The 23,097-nt window shown below is 40.2% G+C and overlaps 1 protein-coding gene across 5 annotated transcripts in view; it reads right to left on the reverse strand.

Moving 5' to 3' along the window:
- The window catches only part of GABRB2 (gamma-aminobutyric acid type A receptor subunit beta2), a 159,690-nt gene extending 141,736 nt beyond the window's left edge, over positions 1 to 17,954 (reverse strand). The window contains exons 1-5 of one of the 5 annotated variants that reach the window (XM_030504601.1): positions 17,866 to 17,954; positions 16,936 to 17,053; positions 15,869 to 16,101; positions 15,652 to 15,743; positions 14,641 to 14,708 (exon numbers count right to left, since the gene is read on the reverse strand). In XM_030504601.1, the coding sequence (XP_030360461.1) occupies positions 14,641 to 14,708; positions 15,652 to 15,743; positions 15,869 to 15,945 (237 nt within the window). In that variant the 5' untranslated portion in view covers positions 15,946 to 16,101; positions 16,936 to 17,053; positions 17,866 to 17,954. Of the gene's footprint in view, positions 1 to 14,640; positions 14,709 to 15,651; positions 15,744 to 15,868; positions 16,102 to 16,211; positions 16,561 to 16,935; positions 17,054 to 17,201; positions 17,554 to 17,865 lie in introns of those variants that run through there. The other 4 variants (XM_030504602.1, XM_030504600.1, XM_030504605.1 and 1 more) reach the window with 4 other exon arrangements.
- Positions 17,955 to 23,097: the final 5,143 nt, after the last annotated feature.

Below are 23,097 nucleotides of genomic sequence, written 5' to 3' on the forward strand. Positions count from 1 at the left end.
AATTTGTTATACCTTTAATAAAATATTTATAAATGACTCAGCAAAAGATTTCGGTGAGCCATAAAGAAGATCCTTGACCTTCCACAATACTCTTACTAGTAGTTTAAACCTTCTGCCCTTCACATGCATTGGGATCTTTTTCCATGCTTCTCTGTCAATGACTTCACACAAGTCAATCATCTTTTACAGAACATTTTTCCACCATGTTTTAATGCTTTTTTCTACAGTATTGTGTTTCTTCAAAAACAAAATAAAGACAGATCAACCACCTCTCTGTGCAAGCCAATTTGAGTAATTTACTTCTCTCCCAAGCAGGCCAAAACATTTAAAAACTAACGTTAGCCTTGTGTTATAAAGGTATCTTGCACACATCTGATTCTGACACTACTAAAGACTTTCAAGGTTTGTGGTTACAGCTTGTGTTTATTTGTGGGTTAAACTGGTTCATATAATTTACTTTCGTAAGTCTAGTAAGTTGCCTGCGGTTAATTCACAATGGTTATATTTCATTCTCTCTTCTCTACAAGCTCAGATTTTACCAGAGTGCTTCTTGTAAATATTTGACCATGACTTCACTTAGGATCCTATTCTGTTGGTAGAACTGATGTTGTGTTATTCGTACCAAATACAAGTGATCCTAAGTAAACTTAGAACATGGGCTTCCAAAGCCATAGCACATAGATTGAAGTATCTTCCATGGTTACTTTGGACACACTCTCACTTTATCACTGTATGTTCCTATATTCTAAGGTTTTGTACCGAAATATATCAAAATGGAGCATATCAAATATAAATAGTCATTGTTTATACAATATATCAAGCTGTTTGGAACACTATGCACGTATGCTTTTGCAAAGGAGGTATCAAATTCCAGTATCTATCAAAAATCTGTCTGGATGATGAGTAACTCTATACTCATTTCCATTCAGATTTTAACACTATGTTCTAACTTCCTGTTCTGAAATACAAGTTTCAAAAATATATTTAGAGACTATATTCTCAATTTATTATTGAAGAATACATAAGTAACTCAAAATTCTGGAAATAGATGGCCCTAATAAAATACATATATATCATACTAAAACCTGAAGGTCAGCAGCAACTCAGATGACAGTCTCAATGAACATTCTCCTGAAACATAAGTAGATGAGACGTAAGAAGATTCCAGGAACAAGACTGCCTTCAACACACCACTGTGTAAGCCACAATTTACAGACTGTAATTAACTACAACAGTAGCAAAGTCCTTCTGTCCTCAATAGATCATTCATAAAAGCCAAACTGCCAATGCTGCAAACACAGTCCCATCTTACAGACTGTTCCTCTCCTTAAAATTATTTTTAAAAGAAAAAATTACCTCCCCCACAAATATTAGTCTCAACACACCCAATGCTGGCCATGGAACATACCTTACACAATTGCCTACTGACATGAGCATTAAAAACAACAGAACAACAAAACCTGCATGTCAGCATGTCTGCAAAAGGAATAATGACCGACCCCAGAAACTCCAGTCACAAATACTAATCAACATAAAACCTACACATTTCAAGGCAGGAAGCTTCTTTCTCCCAGAAAAAGATATACAACATAAATACTAACTCCAACAGAAACAAAGTCACCCTTAGATTTCTGATCTCAGTGAATGTGACCCATGGCACACTCACTCCACATAGAACCACTGAGATTTAAAGACACTTTATTATTACATAAAAATAAGGAACCATAAAGTGATGCTTGCAAATAACCACAGCACATGTATTTCAAATATTTTCTCAGAAAAGTATTCTTGCAGAAGTTGATTGGTAAAATCAGTATGTATTTAAACATGCAACCACCATATTCATGATAACTACCCAATAAGCACCAAAATCACTTGACTGTAGCACAGATGTATGCTGGAAATAGAAGTACTATATACACACTGAAAGCAAGGCTGAAATTGTAAGGTATCACGTACACATTAACGTATGCAAACTGCTAAATTTATGTGGTCTTCCTTAATGTACCAACCACAGTATCTGGTAAAGGCACTAGAGTGAAACAACATTCATCCCTCAATAGTTTTAAAAAATAAAATAAAAATCAGTTAAACTATAACCTGAAACAAAAGAGAAGAATCACAGTTGGTAGCAACGTTACTGTCTCCCATTTCAAACCACAGCATAGGCTCTATATTGCCAAAAAAGTTACTCCAAGGCCATTTCTGTCAATCTAATACAATCCTCTAACACAATTCCTCTCAGGTCCCCTTGTTAAAAATTCTGCCTTTCTACCTTCTTAAATCAAGCTTTCCCTCCTTGACACCTGCTTTTTAACTAGGCCCAAGGAAATGAAAAACAGCAATTAAAGAAATGTGATCTTGATGTATGCCTACACAAAGAAGAATGTCTGCTGTTATTTTTTTTAATGGCTGTTGTTATTTAAGCTCAACTGTATTTTTTCTTATCTTAAAGGAAATAAAAAAGGTAAGGAAATGTTAAGAGAATAATTTTTGTGGCAGAAAAACCTAGTGGGGAAAAAAAAACCAACCCAAACAAAACCCCAAAATTTAAGGTAAAAATTGGAGTCATACAAAACCAATTCAATGTGGCTATTCTGCTCAAATGTTACAACACTATTTCCCAACAGATATATAGAATTATTTTTTGATTTGTGGAAAACAGTCCTATTTCAAGCTTGAGTAAGCAGTCTGTCATTTATCATCTGAGCTATGAAACAGCATTAATTTATGTGTTAATGGTGCATTAATAATATTAACCAATAAAAATCTATTTAATATTTGGTTCCCCATTACCTAATGAAATGCAGATATTGGCTCACCCCTTTATTTCATAATGAAGGCTACTCAAACATAATACCTTCCCATTTAAGATAACATTCAAAATAAACAAAAATGGGATGAAGTTATGTATTTATGATGTAGAACTCTTGCTGCGCATTTCTCGCCCCTTCCTTTTCTCTCAAGGCGGGATCAACCAGACCTACCATCTTTCCAATGAAACCACAGCAGTTTTTTAAGAGTTACCTACATCATCCATTTCAGCCCACAAGTATTTGTACTACTGAAAGTTTTGACTCATATTTGACCTGACTCTTGATGTGGTTTCAACGCATTACTTCCCATATTACATCCTGCAGTCCTGAACAGTAAGTTTCAAAATGGCATTGAGAGACGTAGGCTCCACACCAGCCCAAAACACAGACATGTTTCTTTTGACAGCAAATGTTCCTCAAGCACAGAATTCTGAGAATACATTTTCAAAAGCCGAACAGCAATCTTACTGCTAAGTTACAAACAGCCACAAGCACGCAGGGGTTCACTTCTAAGATAGTGATGTAAGAAGGGTGGTTGTATGCTGTTTGCCAAGAAAGGCACAGCAGAATATGAACAGAAAAGGAAAAACAAACCAACCAACTAACCCCAAGAGCTGTGGTATCTTATTAGACAGAACCTGAGGAAAGTGGCAATATTAATCTCCCCGGCTAAATAATGTTTTGGTTCCTAACACCTACAAAGATAGAAAGGTTGTGTATATTGCAGTCAATACATTAGTTAACTATAAGGATATGATATCCAGTTAAAAAAAAATATATATGCTTACTCCAATATAATTTGCTAATGGATATTGAAAGGAATAAATACAAACTACTTAAAAATACAAAAGAGAAATGAACAATGGTTTTGCCTGCCACCAGTACTACATGCTACATTTGAAAATGTTCTTTGATATGAATTACTTAATGAGAAAACACATATGCACATTTTTGTTTTCAAGGAGTTTAACTCAAGATAATTTAACTTACATAAAATACAAGATATTTCCTTACAAGAACAATTACTTCCCCATAAAACTGATTAAACCAAAACCTTTCTGTATCTTTACTAAACAATTGCTGCCTTTATGCGTTAACAACACTGTTATCTAGTCAGCATATTATTGTGGCATACGTGTCTATCTCTACAGTGTCAAATGTTACATCAAAAGTTCATACATCATTGTGTTCTCAAAAAGTCAAAACTTAATTCTTCACTTTAGACTTGCATTACCATCTACCTTACCCAAGATGATTTCATGATTCAGAACAAAAAGGTTCATTTTTATTCATTTTACTGAAAGCAAAAAAGGACGCTAGAACGATATTGAGGTAAACTAATGTCTTCTATTTATCGACAGGCAAAGTTTGGCCCTAGTAGGAACCACGCAAGCCTCCTAATGCTGCCTCACCAACGCATTTGGTTATGGTACAGACCCAAGACTAAGAATAAAGAAGTACACTCTTCCTATGGTTGGACTCATCAGCTTTTAAATACCCTTAAATCAAAGCTGCCAGCAAGTTCTTATGACTTTCTGGTCAACAAAAACTAGAAGTACATCCACTAACTTCAAAAAGACACCTTCACAGCAACAATTTTGGAGACTACTACTCTGTCCCTATTCACACTTAACGCCTGAGACATTATAGGAGGCATCTTGTATGGCATTTCAAGTCATTTAAGTACCCACAAATCTCCTGTGAAAACCGGGCAGAAATAGCCTCAGTGGAAAAATCAGGATCAGATTTACACATTTTAAGACTTCAGAACAAGTCTCAGGTGGGACTTAAGCTCACAAAAGCATTCTGCAAAGCGTATGCACAGAGGTGGGTACATTTAAGTGCATTTTTGAATGCAGCCAGTTAACTACAATTATTATGGATTTCTCTGTAAGTGGTCACTTGTCTCACATAATAGCAGATTAATGAAAACTGTATTCATTTCTAGGCATTTACACTAACAAGAATGATTATAGTTAAGGGTCTCCTGGCATTTCCATTACAAATCTATTTTTCAGGGACTTATACATCAGCTATAACAACATATTTTTGACTGAAACTTTTGATACAAAAGCTCTCGGCTATGCTTAACTCAGTAAATGATCCTACACCTTTGAAAAGGCTTCTTTCAAAATTGAAAAAAGAGAGTAATCTTGCAAGTCATTTTTCTATCTACTGAAGTTGTTAACATTTTATCCTGAGCACCCTCAGGAGACATATGCTACTTTAGTGATGGAATTCTTAAAAGCATCTCATATCACAAGACATCAGTGAAAAAGAACAACAGAACAGTGTAACGAGTTGAGCATTCACATAATTTTTAGGAAGATTTCAGACTGATTAAAAGGCTTCTTTGGTCATTTCTGGACTTACATGATTAGTGAAACAATGATGCAATTAGTTGCAATCCACTGCTTTTCATTTATAAGTGACATGCATATTTGTTTAATCCTATTTCCTTCTTCCCTGTATGTTATCTAAAGAGAATACATCACCTCATAATATGGAATAATAAGAGAATTACACTCCCAAATTAATTAATTTAGAAACTCAGTCTACCGGGCTTTCAAACTAATTTTTTATACTTAAATTTTATGACTCCTCCAGTGCACATCTTGTCAGACATGGATTCACATTGTTACTCTGACATCCCTGAGGGCGCCAACAGAGCCTACTGGGTCAGCACTCCTTGAAAGAAAAAAACCAAACATTTCCACAATGCTCTACAACTCCTTTGGAGCTGCAGAGTCTATTCACTCAAAAATACACTTCATAACAGAAACAAATATGGATTACACAATGGACCATAATGACATCTGGACTACTGGGTAATAACTCATGGAAATAACAACACATATTTATCCTTATGGACCATAAGGAATTAACCATATTTCACTACTTTCACAAAATGGGTGCAATAAAGTATGCTTTTTTTTATAAAACACCTTTTCAAGGGCCTACACAGAGAACAAAGAAGTTTGATCGCTAATTTTACTCCGCTGAGCAGAAAGAATCTCTGTTCCAAGTATTAAAAACACAATTTAAACTTCCATAAAAGAATAAATTAATCTACAACAGCAATTAGGACCAGATTTTCAAAAGGGCTCAGCATCTACGGCAGTGATTAGTTTCTTAAAAGGCTTCACTATCTTACTCAGATACTTAACTTTAATAGGCAGTTCTCACTGCGAAAAAAATGCCTTCTGATCCTTGAAAGCAGTAGGAACTTGTGGCTACTTCACAGCCATAGGCAATGGAAGAAATTGAACGAGAAACACTCCCAAAAAGATGAATCACAAAAATCTCAGTTCTCAGACAGCCCAAGCATATGAAAACTCACAAACTTTTCTGGAAGACCTTCTTCTCAACTCAAATGGGTTTAGCATCATGTTTACCTAACTTTACACTTTCTGCACATTTTTCTCCAAGGGTCGGGTGGAGGGGAGGGGAGGAAAAAAAAGAAAAAAAAAAATCCACCACCAAAAAAAACCCCACCAAAAAACCCAAACAAACAAAAAAACCCCACACAACAACCTTTAAAGAATTTTGCACATTAGAGCCCTTCACCCTATGTCAATCCAAAACAACTTTTCAAGAGAATTGTCTGGGATGACTCACCTCTGGAAAAAGCTACATTCACAAGTTTCTGCCATTTTGATTATTTAGTTTCCTAATTCTTAAGATCTGCACTTCAATTCAGCATGGAGCTGTTCCAGGTGAGCAGGCATGTTGCTCCTACCTAAGCCCATTCTGACTGGTTTACAATATTTAAATCTCATGGGGAAAAAAAAAAAGATAAAACTGGTATGCTTAAATCATATCTAACACAGCAGCAAGTCACGGCTACTCCTTCTATAGAGGAGAAAGCAAAGGATATGTTGGCAGTCTTTCATAGGTTAATTCAGAACATGAAAGGCACCTGCTCCTGGTCCTCTGCAACCTGAATACTTCCACTCACAACCACCACTGGCTAGTAAGCTATCTAGAATAAAGGTTCACCACACCCAGGCTACTATGCAGCAGAGAATTCAAAACATGACCACAGGAAAGAGATATTCAAGAGCAGCAAGCAGGACACTCAACTGTGAAGGAAAATTCTGGGTTTTAATCCATTTTCACAGAGTTGCTTAGTTAATGGAAATTCCTATTTATTAAAGAAGAAAAGCAAGAGGAAATGGTCCAGAGAGCAGGCACTGGAACAAAGGCTTTCCGCTTCAAGCAGATGAATTTTTTAATATTCAATTATTAGAGTAATTTATATTTACCCCTGTCCAAAGCCAAACTTTCTGTAATTTTTTCCTTTTACTTGTCTGAAATTTATAAAGCTGAATTTGCCTTTCAGCACAATCCCAGTGAACCAGTAGTTTCTCTATAAGAAAATCAGTGGAAATACTCTGAACTGCTACTGTATCCACTACAACAGCATGTACTTGAAATGCAAAATACATCTCACTGAAGGGTTGCTTTTTTTCTTCACATAGTTAAATTCTTATTACCTCAAAACTAACAAATCAATCCCTCCTGTCAGTATTTACAGAATAAAAATTAATAGGATTTAACCTTGATGGAGATATGCAAAAAGCAGCTCAAGATAAACAGAAATAGTCTCCTTGTTCTTTAAGTCTGGGGACATGGGAAAAACACTCTAAATGCTTTATCTGGCCTGTGATAACCTATGTTAAACATGACCTACAAAATCTATATTCAGTTGCATACATTTCAACCTCCTGAATGTTATATGTCTTTTCATATTTAGAACAGAAATTTTAGTTTTGATTGGGAGGTAATTGCATGCTTACTTGTAAAACCCATGCAGAAATGACATATGCAGTAGATGTGATTCCAAGGCTGGGAGAATCTTTGCATTGATTAGCTAGTTTGAAAACACTCAGCCAGACAATTTGCATGCAAAGATCTTCCTAGGCAAAACCTACAAAGAGAGAGAGCACTGCTACTTCACAACCTGGCCTTCATGCAGTTACGACTAACTGAATATGCCCACTACGCCACTATTCCTACAAGGCTTGTGTTATTCCAGCCATGATACATCCATTGTACATAGCACTGCTGTCAAGAAACGTGACCTGGGTGGGAATCTCTGTAGAAGCATAGTAAGAGGAGTAATTAACAATAAAGCATCAAGGCTGCTCCTGTCCTGTTTATCTTTCTGACAATCAACAGTGTGCCTACAACTTTAATGTTACTATGCACATATGTTTATTTTTAAATTACAGATTGGATCCACCCATAGTGGACAATTTTTCAGTATTAATAACTCAAGACATTTGACTACTTCTGAAATTAATTCTAAAGACAATCAAGGTGCAGTCTTCCATTACTTAAAAGATCTTTCAAAAGTTACCTCATGGATGAGCATCCTCCTTTGAAACGAAGGACTAAATCTTGCTTACACAATTCATACAAGCACCTGCAGAGACCTACAGCATTAACCACTAAAAGCCTGTAAGAAATCTGGATAACTTATAGAAAAATAAAAAAATTACTACTATACAAGACCGTGGAATACTATCATATACATATATCAATACATCATATACATGATGGAATACTAAAGGCTCTACTATAAACCTTACAGAGAACTGCACCGGGTATGAGGACAAAAAGGGAGGACGGAATAATGAGGATTTAGTCATGGTGAATTGACAGACTTTAGAGTCACTAAGAAGCACAAATATGACCACTGGAACAGCTTAAAGTTGTAACAAGTTTGTAGAGCACAAAATAAAAATTTTTTCATTCTACTACATGGCTCATCTATAAACATTTTATGTGATTTTCAATAGAGAAGTTATGAAATAAAGCAGACTATAGTAGGAGCTAACAGAGTACACTTCATCCTCATTCCCATGCTTTAGCACTGCCCATAAAACATATTAAACATAAATATACCTCTTCTTCTATGACAGGAGCCAAATTATTTAAATATTTATAGGTCAAAGCTTTCTAAAAACAATGCAGCAATAATGATTAATTCAGTTACACAAACCACCTCCAAGGCAATCTCTAAAATTATTGACAACCATACCCTGGTTTACCAAAGCAAGTGATCACTTTGAAACATCAGGACCACCAAAGAAACAAGATTTTCTACTGATTAAAGTTTTCCAACACTGTAGCACACCAAAAGGGCAATCCAATTAACAAACCATTTATGTTGACCTTAAAAAGAAACAAGAATTACGTCAGGCTTCTAAATAGATATAATATAGATACACATATTATAAATATGCATTATCGCTTCTGAGCCAGCTTATAAAAGTAGCTACAAACTCACTATATTCCTACATGTATCTTCCAGAGAAATCATTTCATACTGTGGCAACATATATTCTAGCAAAACCAACAAGAAAACTCCAATCCACATCTAGCGTACGAATAGGAATACTCACTTTGGTCCCCAAGAATAAACGTGTTACTTGAACATGGGAGTTCCTGTTTATTTTTTACATACCTTAGAGCTAAGAAAGGAAAATGCCTCAATTAGAAACATGTAGCAACAAGGACTGGAAATCCATACTAATGTAATACACTCCAGTTCAAGAAGAAAGGTCTTGTGATTTTATCCCGGTCAATAACTGAAGGAACAGGTGAAACAAGGATTGCAGTAAAAGAAGTTCTCACTTCTGAGATATGCATCACCTGCTCTGCATTCACAGGAGTGTCTGTAGACACTTCAGTATGAGTCAGTAGCGTATAAGCATGATAATTTGGCAAGAGCCAAATCCAAACTGTCTGCTGAGAAATGCAATTTTGTATGAAGAAACATATGCATCTCTGAAACAGGGGAACTAATAAACCCAACAGTGTCTAGCAGCAGGAAGTATTTAGCATTATGGAAGCAATAACTTCCTGATATTTCTAATATTTCATTTTCAATGCATTTTCAGTCCTGACCCTCCTTATTCTCTCTATGGATCATGTACAGCAACACATACAACTTGAATGGATTGACAGAAGAAAATCTTGTTGGTAGGCACCATTTTCCACACCTCTTTCTGTACCAGTGTCTGTAGGACACTTTTTCCTGTTTTATGCTTCCCCCCACGCCCCGAACCTTTTCCCTGAGTTTTCTGGTTTGGAACAGCTCTACCCTATTTCCTTACCACTTAACCCCCATTTCACAAGCCCTTCCCTTTACACACATAAAGATAGTTACTGCTACTTGAGAGGCAGCCACACAAGATGATGTTTTGCTTATAATCAAAACATGTCTCTTGAGCTTTGTTAATGCTCCATACTGAAAACAGCTCAAGAAAACATCAGAGATTTTAAGAAAACCAGTAGTGGGTCTCATCAAGAGCAACCGGAAGTCAGAAAGGTCTATCAGCAAATTATAGCTCTGCCTGTACTTTTTTGGACTGAGAATATTCTGATGTATGAGTATTATACACTATTTTATGCAACTTTGGCATATCTCCAATATAGAAGTGAAATTTAATATTAAAATCTTATTTTTCTTTTTAGAGCTTTGAAGTTACTACATTCTGTTGTGTAAAACTTGGCATACACTAACAAGTAAACCTTTCCCTGATAGATGATAACAGCTCCTCTGTTTCTCCAACTCCCACTTGAAGGAAGGATTATGCACTCAATCAACCCTAATGGCTCCCACTAAGACAAACCAATCTATTGTATCTCTTTAACTCCATGTACACATACAGAGTCCACGTGCCAAAACCTGTAAAACGATAAGCAAGCAAATACTTTAAATTAAATACACTGTTCAAATTCCCCTCTGCAGACCCCCAAACGACCTACAGTATGAATAGTTATATTTAATTAAATATACCACCCATATAACTCAAAATGTGTATATTTCCTGGGTAAAAAAATATATTCATAGAACCTTTCTCTCTCTTTTCAAGACATCCTGTACTATAATCCCAGAATAGCTACAGACCAAGAAAGGGAAAAAGGGGGGGGGGGGGGGCGGAACTGTTGACCTATTTAATAGGGAATAAGCCAAGATGCTGAAAACCACCACGTGACCGACATTATCCATAGAAATCCTCATGTCTTATCTAGATAGATCAGATGCGCAACATGTTAAGCAGAATCTTCAGTGGTGTCTAGGGAAGAAAATGTATTTCTCAATGAATCTGTATCAATTTCTTTTTTTAAACAGAGGAAGGAACTGCTGGGAGGAAAGGGGAGAAAATCAGCATGGAGAAGAGACTGAGCTGTTGTGTTGTCAAGGGGGCTACTCCAATAATTAACTAAGGAGATGAAAATGTGGAAACATGACAGTCCAGCTAGCACTGGTTATTAAAGGGGAAAAGGAAAAAAAGAAAAAGGAAAAAAGAAACTATGAAGCTCTCTGAAGGTATCATTTTTTTCAATAAATTATTTGCTTAATACTAAGTATTAAGGAAAAGGAAGCTAAGAAAATTCAAATACAGTAAGAAACACCTGGAAACTATCTTAAGAACATTGCATTAGACTTGCTGTAATACAGCTAATCTTATGTAAGACCAAATTCATTAGCCCAGGAAAACCATTTCAGTAGCTTTCACGCCCCTCCATGTTTTGTTCTCCGTTGTTGCTCGTATAAAGCATACAATCAACAATACTGCAGGGCCTGGTCCAGACAGGTGAGTGGAATTAGCCATAGTCATTATTGTACTGCATAAAATTATTACCTCATGTATATTTTTTCTTTGCAAAATACAAAAAAAGGAGTCCAAACAGTCATGACACTTGTCAGCAACTACATGTGCCTGAAGCTCTCGCTTTCTTAGGTGCATTCAGTGCATTCTCCAGAGCTGAAAAGAATCATGTCCACAAGTACTTAGAAACTATTTCTGAAAACTCAGATGTATGACAGTTCAAGTTTCTGACTACAAAAGGTTAAACATCTTACAGCTTCAACTTATTTGGAAGGCAGCTGTAAAGCTTCTTACACTATGAGTTTGTTATGACATGAAGTATCTATCATCTCTTTAACAATATAAAGTCAACAATAATATTACTGAGCATCCTAAACACACATTCACTTTCTATAACAGTGACTCTAAATTCTCCTGTTCAACAAAGTAAAATCTTTATGGTCTACTTCATGACACTGGAGACAAGCCTTCTGCCTGCAGAGCAGCACAAATGTATATGGTAGATGGAATGTGCCAAGGCTGGAAGAGAAATGAAAGAATAATTTTCAAGTATGTTAACAGTGGAGTTAACAAAAATGATCTGAAGCTAAATAACTGATTATTTAGCCTTCCTCTCAAGGCAAGATGTGATCCCATTAATGTTAAAACACTATCCCAGGCAATGATTTGCTTTTTTCTCAAGTCAGGGGTGTTTTCCATGACTACAGGCAGAGCAACAGCAAGCCCATGGCTCAGAAAAGTAGGTCCATAAACCCAAAACATTCTTTCTGTGTCTCTTATTATCTTGGAAGGCTTTGCATCACCTAGTATTCCACGGCATTCCTCCTGGTTTCTACCCCAAATTCTGGTGACTTTGCAAGAAAAAAGTCAAGACCTTGTATATCAGGTATTTTGTTGTCTACTTGCATGTCTCCTCATTTATTTCAGGCCTGTCAGGGTATGTTAGTACTTGTTATGCTATACAGACCATTGTAAAATTAACTGTTACATGTTACATTTTGCAGATAAGCAGATTAAGAAAAACTTGCTTTGGAATCTCTTCTGAAACTGTAAGTGGAAAAAACCCCACCCAAAACTATGTAAAATAAATGCCTGGTTTTCAGAAATAGGTAGCTTAAGAGTAAAATAAGCCCAGAGCTGAAATGCTTTAGGCAAATGCGTGGGACAAAATTGCCTATACATTTCCTCCTCCCTCCCTCCCCCTGGAGTTTTGCAGATAGCCTGAAAAGACCTTTCACACAAAGGTCGTATTTCATTATAGAAACACAATAAACTGACTACAGAATACTAAATATAATACACTTTTTTTTTTTTAGTAACTCTGCAAGTGTAAGATCACAGTATTCTGATAAGCTATCACCTTTAATTGGAGACCAATATTCTAGAAATCATTAAAAGAAACAAAGAAAAGACTCACAAGAATCTTCACAATCTTTTCACACCACCTTCCAGTTTCAAAGAGATGTGAGAGTATACCACTGATCTAGTAGATGGCAATTCCATCAGTCCATCAAGAAAACCCTCACCATTCCCACACTGCTCATGGCTGTCTAAGAAATAACTCAGTACATCCATATCTCTGCTACTCACAGTTCTTTTAATGAAAAGCAAGTGGTTTAAAATACAATGCCATCTTTTTTCTTTGCACTTAAAGCTCCCGAAGATAGAAAACTAAATTACAAGATTAGCAAAACACAGTTTGGAAGCCCACTGTAGCCACTTTGAAATATTTCATGAGTAATTTTGCTCAAGGTAAAATTATTCAGTTTTCCTGATATCTTGAAGAAGTACCGAGCTCCCTCACCAAGACCTCCCAGTCTCACAATACAACGACTAGTAATGTCACCCTCAAATCAGGCCAAAGTCTATATTTCACATTATGAAAAAACTCCTTTATTTCATACAGTGCATCCAGTTTGAGACCAGATGTTTGCCAACTCGTTCAAAGCAACATGCCTGAGAATCCAAACATGCCACTGAGGAATTAAACAAAATATTTTAGCAATAGACTGATATTAACACAACTGATAACTTTCAAAATATCATAGTCAAATGCTTCATTACAGCTACAGCAGTATCCCTAAAACCATATTTGTATTTAGAAAGATGTTTCCTTACAACATGTTCAAGGCTACCAGAAAGTTTGCTTCAAACAACAAGCTTCTATCACTAGTAACAAATATTTCACAAAACCACATTTATTTTGTATTACTTGCTGCTGCCATGTTTCAGTGTCTTTATTTTGTCCTTCTTGTACAAAGCGTTAGAGCACTAGGCCAAATTCTGTGTCCTTAACCAAGGAAAAATTTCAAAACTTGATCCCAAACATCTACCAACAAAAACAAACAAAAAAAAAAAAAAACCAAAAAAAAAAAAAAAAAAAAAAAGGAAATGTTAGAAAGTTTAGTGTAAGCCAGGAACAGCTTCTTCTACAGCATGGATCTGAGACTTCTCCAATTCTCTCCACACTTCATTAGTCTCCCAGGTAACAAGAGTGAAGCACAGAAAGCATTGAGTTATTACACTATGAACAAGTTCAGCATTTCAGCACAGTCAGTGCAAACCAGTTAAGAGAGACAAACATCTTGAATGATTAAAACTTGTTAAATCATTAACTCTGTCACAATCATCCAAAATAGTATTTAAGCTACAAAACCCCGCTGGTATACTTTGGATACACACAGACATAAAAACAACTTTTTTTTTTTTTTTTAAATCACAAGTTCACTGCTAAGACAAAACCGCAAATTCTTTTTTAATATCACAACAGAAACCGAAACCAATAAGGGTGCAGAACCGGGGCGGCCGCCGACACCTCGCCTTCGTGTCCCCGCGGCCACTCCGCGCGGGCGCGGCCCCTCCGCGCGGCAGCGCGCCCAGCTAGCGTCGAGGTGCTGTGCGGGCGCGGGGCCGGCAGGGGGCGCCGTTGCTCGCGGCAAAGCTGGCCGAACCTCGGGAGCGCAGCCGCAAGACCCGGCCTCGCCGCTCCCACCGCCCCGGCCCCAGCTCCGGCGGGGCAGAACCGGGACCCTCCTCCCGCCCGCTCCCCACTGCCGACCCCGCGGGAGGCGGCGTGCTCCGACCCGGGGCACGAGGCCGCGCCGGGTCCCCGCGGGCACCGCTCCACCTTGGCAGGGGTGGGGGAAGCGACAGACGCCCCCTCAAGAGAGCCACCAGCCCCAGCCCTGGGGACTCACCATATTGACTTCCGAGACCATGTCTATGCTGGCGATGTCTATGTTCATGCCCACAGCCACCGGGGGACCTGCAAACCAACGAGACGGTCTGCAATGTGATCTCCTGAGAACTTAACTCATTCTTACCGGAGTTCACAGCGCTGTCACAGCGTACAAACGAAACGGCGTTTGAACGAACCCACAAAGTCAGGGGGAAGGCAGAACGCTCCCCCCACCATACACCCCCCGCCCGCCCGCCCGCAGCAGGCACCCACCGAGCCGCGGCACCGGGAGCGCGCCCCCCACCAGCGGGGCCGGGCTTTATGTAACGCGCACACGTGCTGCCCGCGGCCGCCCGGGCCCACGGCGTTGGGACCCCCCCCATCGAACCCCGCAGCGTGGCGATACCCCCCGAACCCCGCCGTGGAGCGCAGCTCCGGCCTCCGCGGCCGCCACCTCGGTCCTCATCACCCCCAGGCTCGGCAGAGGGGGTAGCCCGGGGGACGGCGGCCAGCGAGCCCCCAGGGAGGGGGATGCTGCGGGGGGGTGTGGGGGTGTCAGGGGACACCCACAGCCAACACGTCCGAAATAAACAAAGTAGTTCGAAGTAGGAGCACGCAGGGGGTTAAATGACATTTTTGTATCAGTTAACAGCACATCTTGTACTCAAAAATAGTAACTGTGATCACAGGCACATTAGGCTGAGAGCAGCAAGCGCTGGGTAAACTTAAGAGATTTGCATCTCGATAAACCCAGTTAAACAAGGGTTTAATTACAGGTTAATGAAGTATGAGCACACATACAAAATGAGGGACCGATTGCAAATATGCCAGAGATTTAAGTGATCACATTAAGAGCATCCTGTGCCGAGCAAATTGAGTAACAACGGGCTTAACTTTGGATCAGCTAAAGAAAATGGCAACATACGCGCACCCCAAAGCAACAGCACCCACAACACGTTTAAAACCCCCACACGCCAAAGGTGCCCAGTCCGGAGATGTAATCGCTCCTATTCAAAAGCAGGCAAATTACCTCCAAAATCTGGCCTCAGGCGAATGTCATAGCCCTTCAGCAGCCTATCCACGGTCTCTTTTACCAGTGACATATTACTAGGGTCATTGACACTACAGAAAAAGAGAGATTAACACTTTATTATTTCTTATTTCTCAGCCCCAAGATGCACATTCCTCTCAGCGGCAGCATGCAGTGCAATTCAAAGTAAAGCAAAAGAGATACCTTCATCACTTACCTCTGTGCACACACCACGGCTATTATTAAAGGGAATGACCAAATCCCGAAGTAACCCTTTTTCCGGACTCTCAGCATCCCTTTAGTTTTTGGTATGATTTAGGGTTTCAGTGAAGAGAAGAAGAGATCCAACTTATTCTGGCCAGTGCAGTAATTCTAATGTGAAGCGCATGCGCACGGCGTACCACAACATCAAAAGGAGCAGTGGTTGCTGCTGGAGATGGAGCAAATTTCCTTGCCAAAAAAAAAAAAAAAAAAAAAAAAAAAGAAAAAAGGAAAAAAATTAAAGGGGAAGAAGGAAGCGCATTATTTAAAAAATAATAATAATAAAAAAAGTCACCTACAGGAGGCTCGAGTGTGGTTTTGTTGTCGTTTTTGTTAGAACACGATATAAATCGCAGCAAAGAGAGAAGTTTTAGGAGTTGCAGGGCACGGCGGCTTTGCAGCCTAGTTTAAAGAAGGGGTGAGTGGGGGACGGACGTGGATCAGACAGAGGGGGAACAGGTTAAAAGGGGGATGCACAGCGTGCGCACGGTGCCGGGAGCAGGTGGGGGCGAACGGGGGCAGCTCAACTTCGTGGTCCCTGGAAAGAGCCGCCCGAGGCGAGGCGCGGGCGAAGGAGTCGGCGCTCGCAGCGCTGGCGGGCGGGGGGAGGAGGGGAGATGGGCGCCTACGGTATTTCTCACAGGGGAGAAAAAAAAATGATGACGAATAGTTTCTTGCGAGAGGCGATTAGGCTGTTTCCTTCCTCACTGCGCTGCCCGGCGCTGTTCAGGGCCAGCGGCACAGGGCTCTTGGGGGGCGGGCTGCCGGCTCCCGCAAGGCGTTTTTTGGTGCCCGAGGGGCAGGCACGGAACCCCCGCGGCCCCGCTCCCCCCGGCCCGCTCCGGCCCAGCCCGGCGGCGCGCCTGCCACATATCGACCGGTGTTTAACCAGGGGTGCAAGTTCCTCAGGTAGAGCTAAGCCACGGGGCTGGGGGAGGAGGGGGGCAGAAAAACACCCCCGTGAAAGGCAGTCGCGCTCTTAGTGACCATCCAGACCCGCTGCAGGTTCATAAGCCCACTTACCTTCGTGGGTAAAGCAGCCAAGCTCTTCAAACGCAGCGTAGGATCCAATTAATGCCTCGGGGGAAACCGGAGACGAGCGGAAAGCTGATTTAGGGATGCTTTGAGTGACATTTAAATCCTGAGCAGACAAAAAAAAAAAAAAGGACAGAAAGGAGAGAGAGAAAAAACCAAAACCCCGAAAAACAATAAACACCGGAGCTAAATTATTCCTCACAAATCTGCTTTGTGCTCGTAGCTCCTTTTACACCTCCTCCTCCCGCACATACCCACTCGGCCCCGCGGATCTGTGCTGCTTCGCGGAGCGGATCTGGGCGTGCAGACGTCCTCGGCCGGCCCGGGCTGCGCGGGGAAGGGATTGGGAACACTTGGGGAGTCAATTAACAAAAGAAACACTCAACTCGCTGCGCGGGGTGTGGGGAGGGGGGGAAAAATCACAAACGCGGGGGGGAAGGGGAGGGACAAGGGTGAGGCTGTTGCACAGGGAGCAGGATGGGCTAGAGCGTCCGCTTCCTCCCCGGCACGGTTCAGTCTTGCTCGCACGGGGCTGGGGCGCTCCGGAGCTCCCGGCACTATCCCACCGCCCGCGCTCCGCCACCGGCGGAAGGAGCCGCCTCTCGCAGCCGGGGCCGGGGGGACCGGGGTGTGCGCAGCCCCAGCCCTGGCCGCGCTCTGACCCGGGAGCAGGAGCAGCAGGAGCAGTCGGGAGGGGCGCGGGGCGGGCTGCACGGAAAGAAGCGGCGGCGACTCCCGGGAAGGGCTGAGGTGGGGGCGGCCAGGGAGGCGGTGGGACGAAGCCTCACCTGGGGGAGCGGAGCCGGGGGGAGCGCTGCCCGAAAGACGGCAAGGCTGCTGAGATAATGAACAGCTAAACCGTAAAGCAGCCGGCAGCCCCGAAAAGCAGGCAGCCATTTAATACGGCCCGGCAGCTACCTTGGCTGGAGCGCTGAAGAGCGGGGAAGTCCCCCACTGAGCACCGCAGCATCCACCTGCCGCTGAAGCGGGGCCAGGTCTCCCCCCACTCCCGCATCCCCCGGGGCTCGTCCCGCCGGCGAGGAGCCGCTCACGCCCTGCCCCGGCAGCGCGGCCAAATCGTGCTGCCCCTTCCACCCCACTGTTACTGCTTCTAAACACCCCGCTGTGCCTTGGAGACCAAGTAAGTATCTGCTTGGGGTTTGCTTCTAGAAGGAAAAAAAAAAAAAATACATAGAGAAAAGGCAAGACATATTTTCACCACCTTCTCCCCTTTGTAACAATTGGAATTACACAGAGGGAGAAAATACACTTTTCCAGATGAAGCAGACAAGATTTAGTGCATGTGGCAAACCTAAAATGTCTCATTTCTGTATTCAAAAGAATAAAAAACCAACCCCAAACCACTAAGTTAAAGAACGTTTAAGCATCAGTTAAAATTAAAGCCCCCCCCCCATTTTGCAGCTTTCTGTTCCATGGCTGATGGTACAGAGCCACTCTCCCTGTTCACCAGTGGAGGTTTCTGTTCTCACACAGCTAGTCTGCCTCACTGCCAAACCTCTTGAAATATAGCCCTGAAAGGAAGATAGCGGCTATTGTGTGCAGTGAATCATTTTACCTTAGATCTATGATAAAGACTTTTTCTTTTTTTCTTCTGCAATCATAGGATAAGAACAGAAGGGTTTGAGGTAAAACACTAATTCTGTAGTGTGGAAACTCACCTGCAAGTGCCAGCTTGGGACTTCATCTGACTCCTATTTTCCAAGCTGTTTCTGAGTCTGTGCTATTAATTACCATTATACCACAGAAGTGTTTCCCTCATCATGTCTGAAGATGAACCAGGTATCAACAAGAACCTGAGGCTGACGGCTAGTTCAGTGCTGGACTGACAAGAGTTTTTGATTTACGTATCAACATAAAATCAGAAGCAGAAAACTTCTCTATGGAGAAGGAATGTTAGAATAGTACACCGAAAGAATTCAAGTGATGCCAGTACATTTAGTATTTGTTCTCAGCTCTGGTGTATGCACTAATAATCAGGGAACACTTGCTCTAGGCCCAGAGTACCACTGTGCCATGTGTAGGGAAACCTACTTTCAGTCTGGCTAGTCCAACAAAAAGGAATGGAACATATCTCAAAGAAATTAGATACATATGAATATCATGGCATGTTATGCATGGAAAATTAATGTATATCCTTGAGTTTTGGAAGTGTAAAGGCTTTATTGAGCCATGCTTGGGATGATCTGCATAACTCTTTATTTTTGCTGTCCTTAAGTGCACCACTGTCTAAATGGGTCTGTACAGTAACACTTCCTTGCCACTATTCTCTGTGTGCCCAAAGAAATCTATGTGACAGGGACATCATTACTATATATTGACAGAGAGTACAAAGCCATACAAGACTTGTCCTTTTGCAAATGGATTCACGCTTTGCTCCGCACTCTTGACAGTACCACTTTTTCTCTGACCACAGGTTTTGGTCTATCTCTGTCATTCAAAATTTCTCAGCACCTTCAAAATCTCCCATTTATTTTGAGCAACCTTTCAAAGAAATCATTCCCCTTTTTTTCTCACTTGTGTCTGTGTGTTTGATTGAAAAGGAGAGGCAATAACTGGTGTGAACATCAGCACTGACAACTGCAGAACTGTTCACGTAATATGTTTAAGGATTGCTATCTAAGATTTTGGGTGTCTTACAAGGGGGAAACAACCTGGTTCGCAGCTGGATATGATACTTCTAGCTCCAAAAATATCTCAATTGGATTGCAAGTTCTGTAATCTTGCAGAGAAGCCAGCAAAGATGGTCATATTGTAAATGCCAAATGCAGGTTATATTTATTCTTAGCTTTCAAGTTTGAGGAGTGCAAAAGTATCCCCCCCCCCCCCCAATTGAAATACTCTAAATTAATGGCCCACGGTCCTTGCTGACCAGCATGTGACACTATGCAAAAAATGGGCTATAAGCAACACCGTACTTTGCTTGTCTTGTCAACCCTTGACTGTACCAGTATATTCCTGTCACCACAAAGAGTATCGCAGGCCATGTACTGGGAACTGCTCTAAAGTGGTTTTCAAACAGTTTGTTGTAAATTTATAGATAATGCAAAATAAGCTTTCAGATAGAGTAAAAATATCAAGATAGTTTCTCAAGTGATCCAGTCACTCTAAGTCGATTGAGACAGAAGAGATGCTGATTTATGCTAGCCCAAGAACAGTAGTCCTGTATCACAAGTAATGTGAGTAACAATGGCAAGATCTTACTTAATATTTTCTTTTACTGCACCTTGACAAGCTGATATGAATAGAGTTCTATGAAAGTGATGCTTCCTGAGGTTTTGATCATTTGGGTAAGATGCAGTAGTATGGGAAACAGTCAGATGAGAGTTGTTTCCATGTGTCAGATAAGATTTTATTCTCTAACTTATAGGAGAATGTTAGTAATAATTTATTTTGATACATGATTTCTAATTCCAACACCTGTAAAGCTAGAAATTCCTTGCAGACATTTCCTGAACAAAGTTTCAATATACTTTATTTTGGTTTTAGTTGTCATTTTAGGTTTTCAGACTTAGTATGTCACAGCCCATACACCACACACCATCCCATTAGCAATAAGTCTGTCAGCATAAAGATCCCTGTTACGTCACTAACAGAAAAACTATTATTCATGCAGGTGTTACCTTGATTCTGCTTTTCATGGGCAATGGAATTCATGTTTGCATAGTGACAATCATCTGGGATTTAGGTTCATATTAGCTTCAACTAAAAAAAAACCCAAGGTGGTAAATTACAAAAGCAATAGTCTATGACCGCCAATTATACTGCTTTTGGCCCTTAAAAAATATGAAGTGATCAGTATTGTCCAGAACTGAGTCTGATAAGTTGATTAGGAAACAAGTACCACTCGATATAGCATGAATTTCACTTAATTGCAAGAGAAGAGCAAATGGGAGGGACAAGTAATAGTCTTTAATTGGTTTGCATCCTTATGTAGGGCTTTACTTGCTGGAGCTCTTATTTGTTCATTCTATGACTCTCTTTGTGACATCCCCACAGGGTTAAAGACACTATAGATAAGAACTTACTGGGGATCATGACCTAGGCTGTACTTCCTGAGTTGAAGACCTGCTATGTAGCTTGGGATCAATGGATCTTAGATGTATATTGAGGAAAGTCTTTTAATGTGAAATTGAATTACAGATTAAAAAAACCTGGAAGTAAAAGGTTGTGCAAGACATCCACAAGTGCTTTGATTGCAGACAATTGTTAGCAACTCAGTGGGGACTGGAGTGAAATACAAAATGTCTGGCACGCAGAATTATGAAATCTACAGTCCTCTTATCAAATCATGAAAGCACCACAAAAAGCCCTATTTCCTTCAAAGTGCTGGAATAAATTAGTTTAACAGCTATATAGACAGCGATTTTTGAATTTCTCAATTTTAGCTATATTGGCTCTTAGATAGCTGGGAAATATCTACACTATATGCATCCTTTGATAAGAAAGCTGAGCAGGGCAGGGCACAAGGAGTGATTGCATAGGGTAGGGATAGTAAAACACTTAAAAGACAGCACAAAACGTACACCAAGATTATATCACTCTGTGTCTAAATCTCTTCCATGCTGTTTGTGTAAAATTCAGCCCTGAAAGCAGATTGCAGAAAACTGTTATTAAATTAATGGAGTGGCATTTGTCTGCATCAATTGATTGCAGGATTTGGTCTTTCATTCTAAGCTCTCTTGGACAGAGAGTTGGTTTTCTGAATTTTTTATATTGGGTAATACATTCCAGAATACTACTATAAACAATATGTGAGGGTTCTAAGACTGTTTGGAAGCTTTTGATGAAAAATGAAAATCATTTTCTTTTTAAAGCCATTTAGCTTCAAACATCAGTCTTGGGTCTGGTATAACTGTATGCAAGTTTTAAGACTAAAATTGAAATCTGTGTAGTTTTTGCTGGATTTTGCTTAACTAGAAGGACCTCACTGCTTCAGAAAACCCCTCCTCATATTAACCACCAAGTTGACCATGTGAGGGGACAACCATAGGGGAAAAAAAGAAATAGGAAGAGACAGGAAAATTAAAAAAGTAAATTAACAGGGCATATGAACAAGTAGTGAAGAGGGAAAGAAGAAAGACTACTGAAGGCAAGTGTTATGCCATAGCACATGAAGTTTGAAGGGAGAAGAGCTGTTTATTTAGCAGGGACTAAATAAATAAATAAATAAATAAATATTGCTCCTTTAAACTAACATGTAAAATATGAAACAGTCCTCCTATCTCAGAAATCAAAGACAGTTCCTACATCAGTTCTTTAGACAAAGGGAGATTACTGAAAAGTGATGACTGAGACTCCTGACTTGTGGGATAGCAACTATGAAACATGTTTTGATCCAGATGAAATATTTTGAGACTTAAAATTTATTTTTCTTGTAAATCAGGATACTTCACAGGATGTTTTTAACACCATTTGTAGCTGTAAAATATATTTTCACATGAAAAATCTTAATAAAAGTAAACAAAAGCCAAAGAAACCAACTGTGATGAGTGTACAACAGCCAAAGTATTATCAGTGGATTCTATTTCAATAATGCAAGATATTTTACATATTTATTTTAAAAATATACCAGCATTAAACAAAGCACTTTCTAACCCAGACAAGTTCCTTACATCTTCTGGTAAACAATCATCCGGGTTAAAAACTTCAAGGAAGAAAGAGTTCAAGGAGAAGTGCTATCAATGGATATAAGCAACACTAAGTGCTTTTCAAGCAGGCTTTTTTTTTTTTTGTAAGAACTAGGAGAATACAAGTTTGTATCTTACTGTAAAACAGATTAAATCTGTCCTTTTGTTGGTGTGCTAGAAAGAGAGATGAAACTGCTTTCTGCAAACATATAGCACTATTACTACAAGCCTTCTTGGAGAACAAACGGAAAACACACAGTGCTCTTCATCGTCATTCACCTTGTGTGCCCACCCCAAATGTGCTTGTGCCAATATTCCTATTGTTTCCTTGCTATCCTAAAGCCTCAACTAATGCTAGTGAGAAGCTGGGCCTGTTTAGTCTAGAGAAGAGAAGACTGAGAGGCTCACTAATGCATATCAATATCTCAAAGGTGGGTGCCAAGAGGATGGTGCCAACTCTTTTCAGTGGTGCCCAGTGACAGGACAAGAAGCAATGGCCATA

The sequence above is a fragment of the Strigops habroptila genome, chromosome 12 (genome assembly GCF_004027225.2).
Source record: "Strigops habroptila isolate Jane chromosome 12, bStrHab1.2.pri, whole genome shotgun sequence".
Taxonomy (NCBI): Eukaryota; Metazoa; Chordata; class Aves; order Psittaciformes; family Psittacidae; genus Strigops; species Strigops habroptila.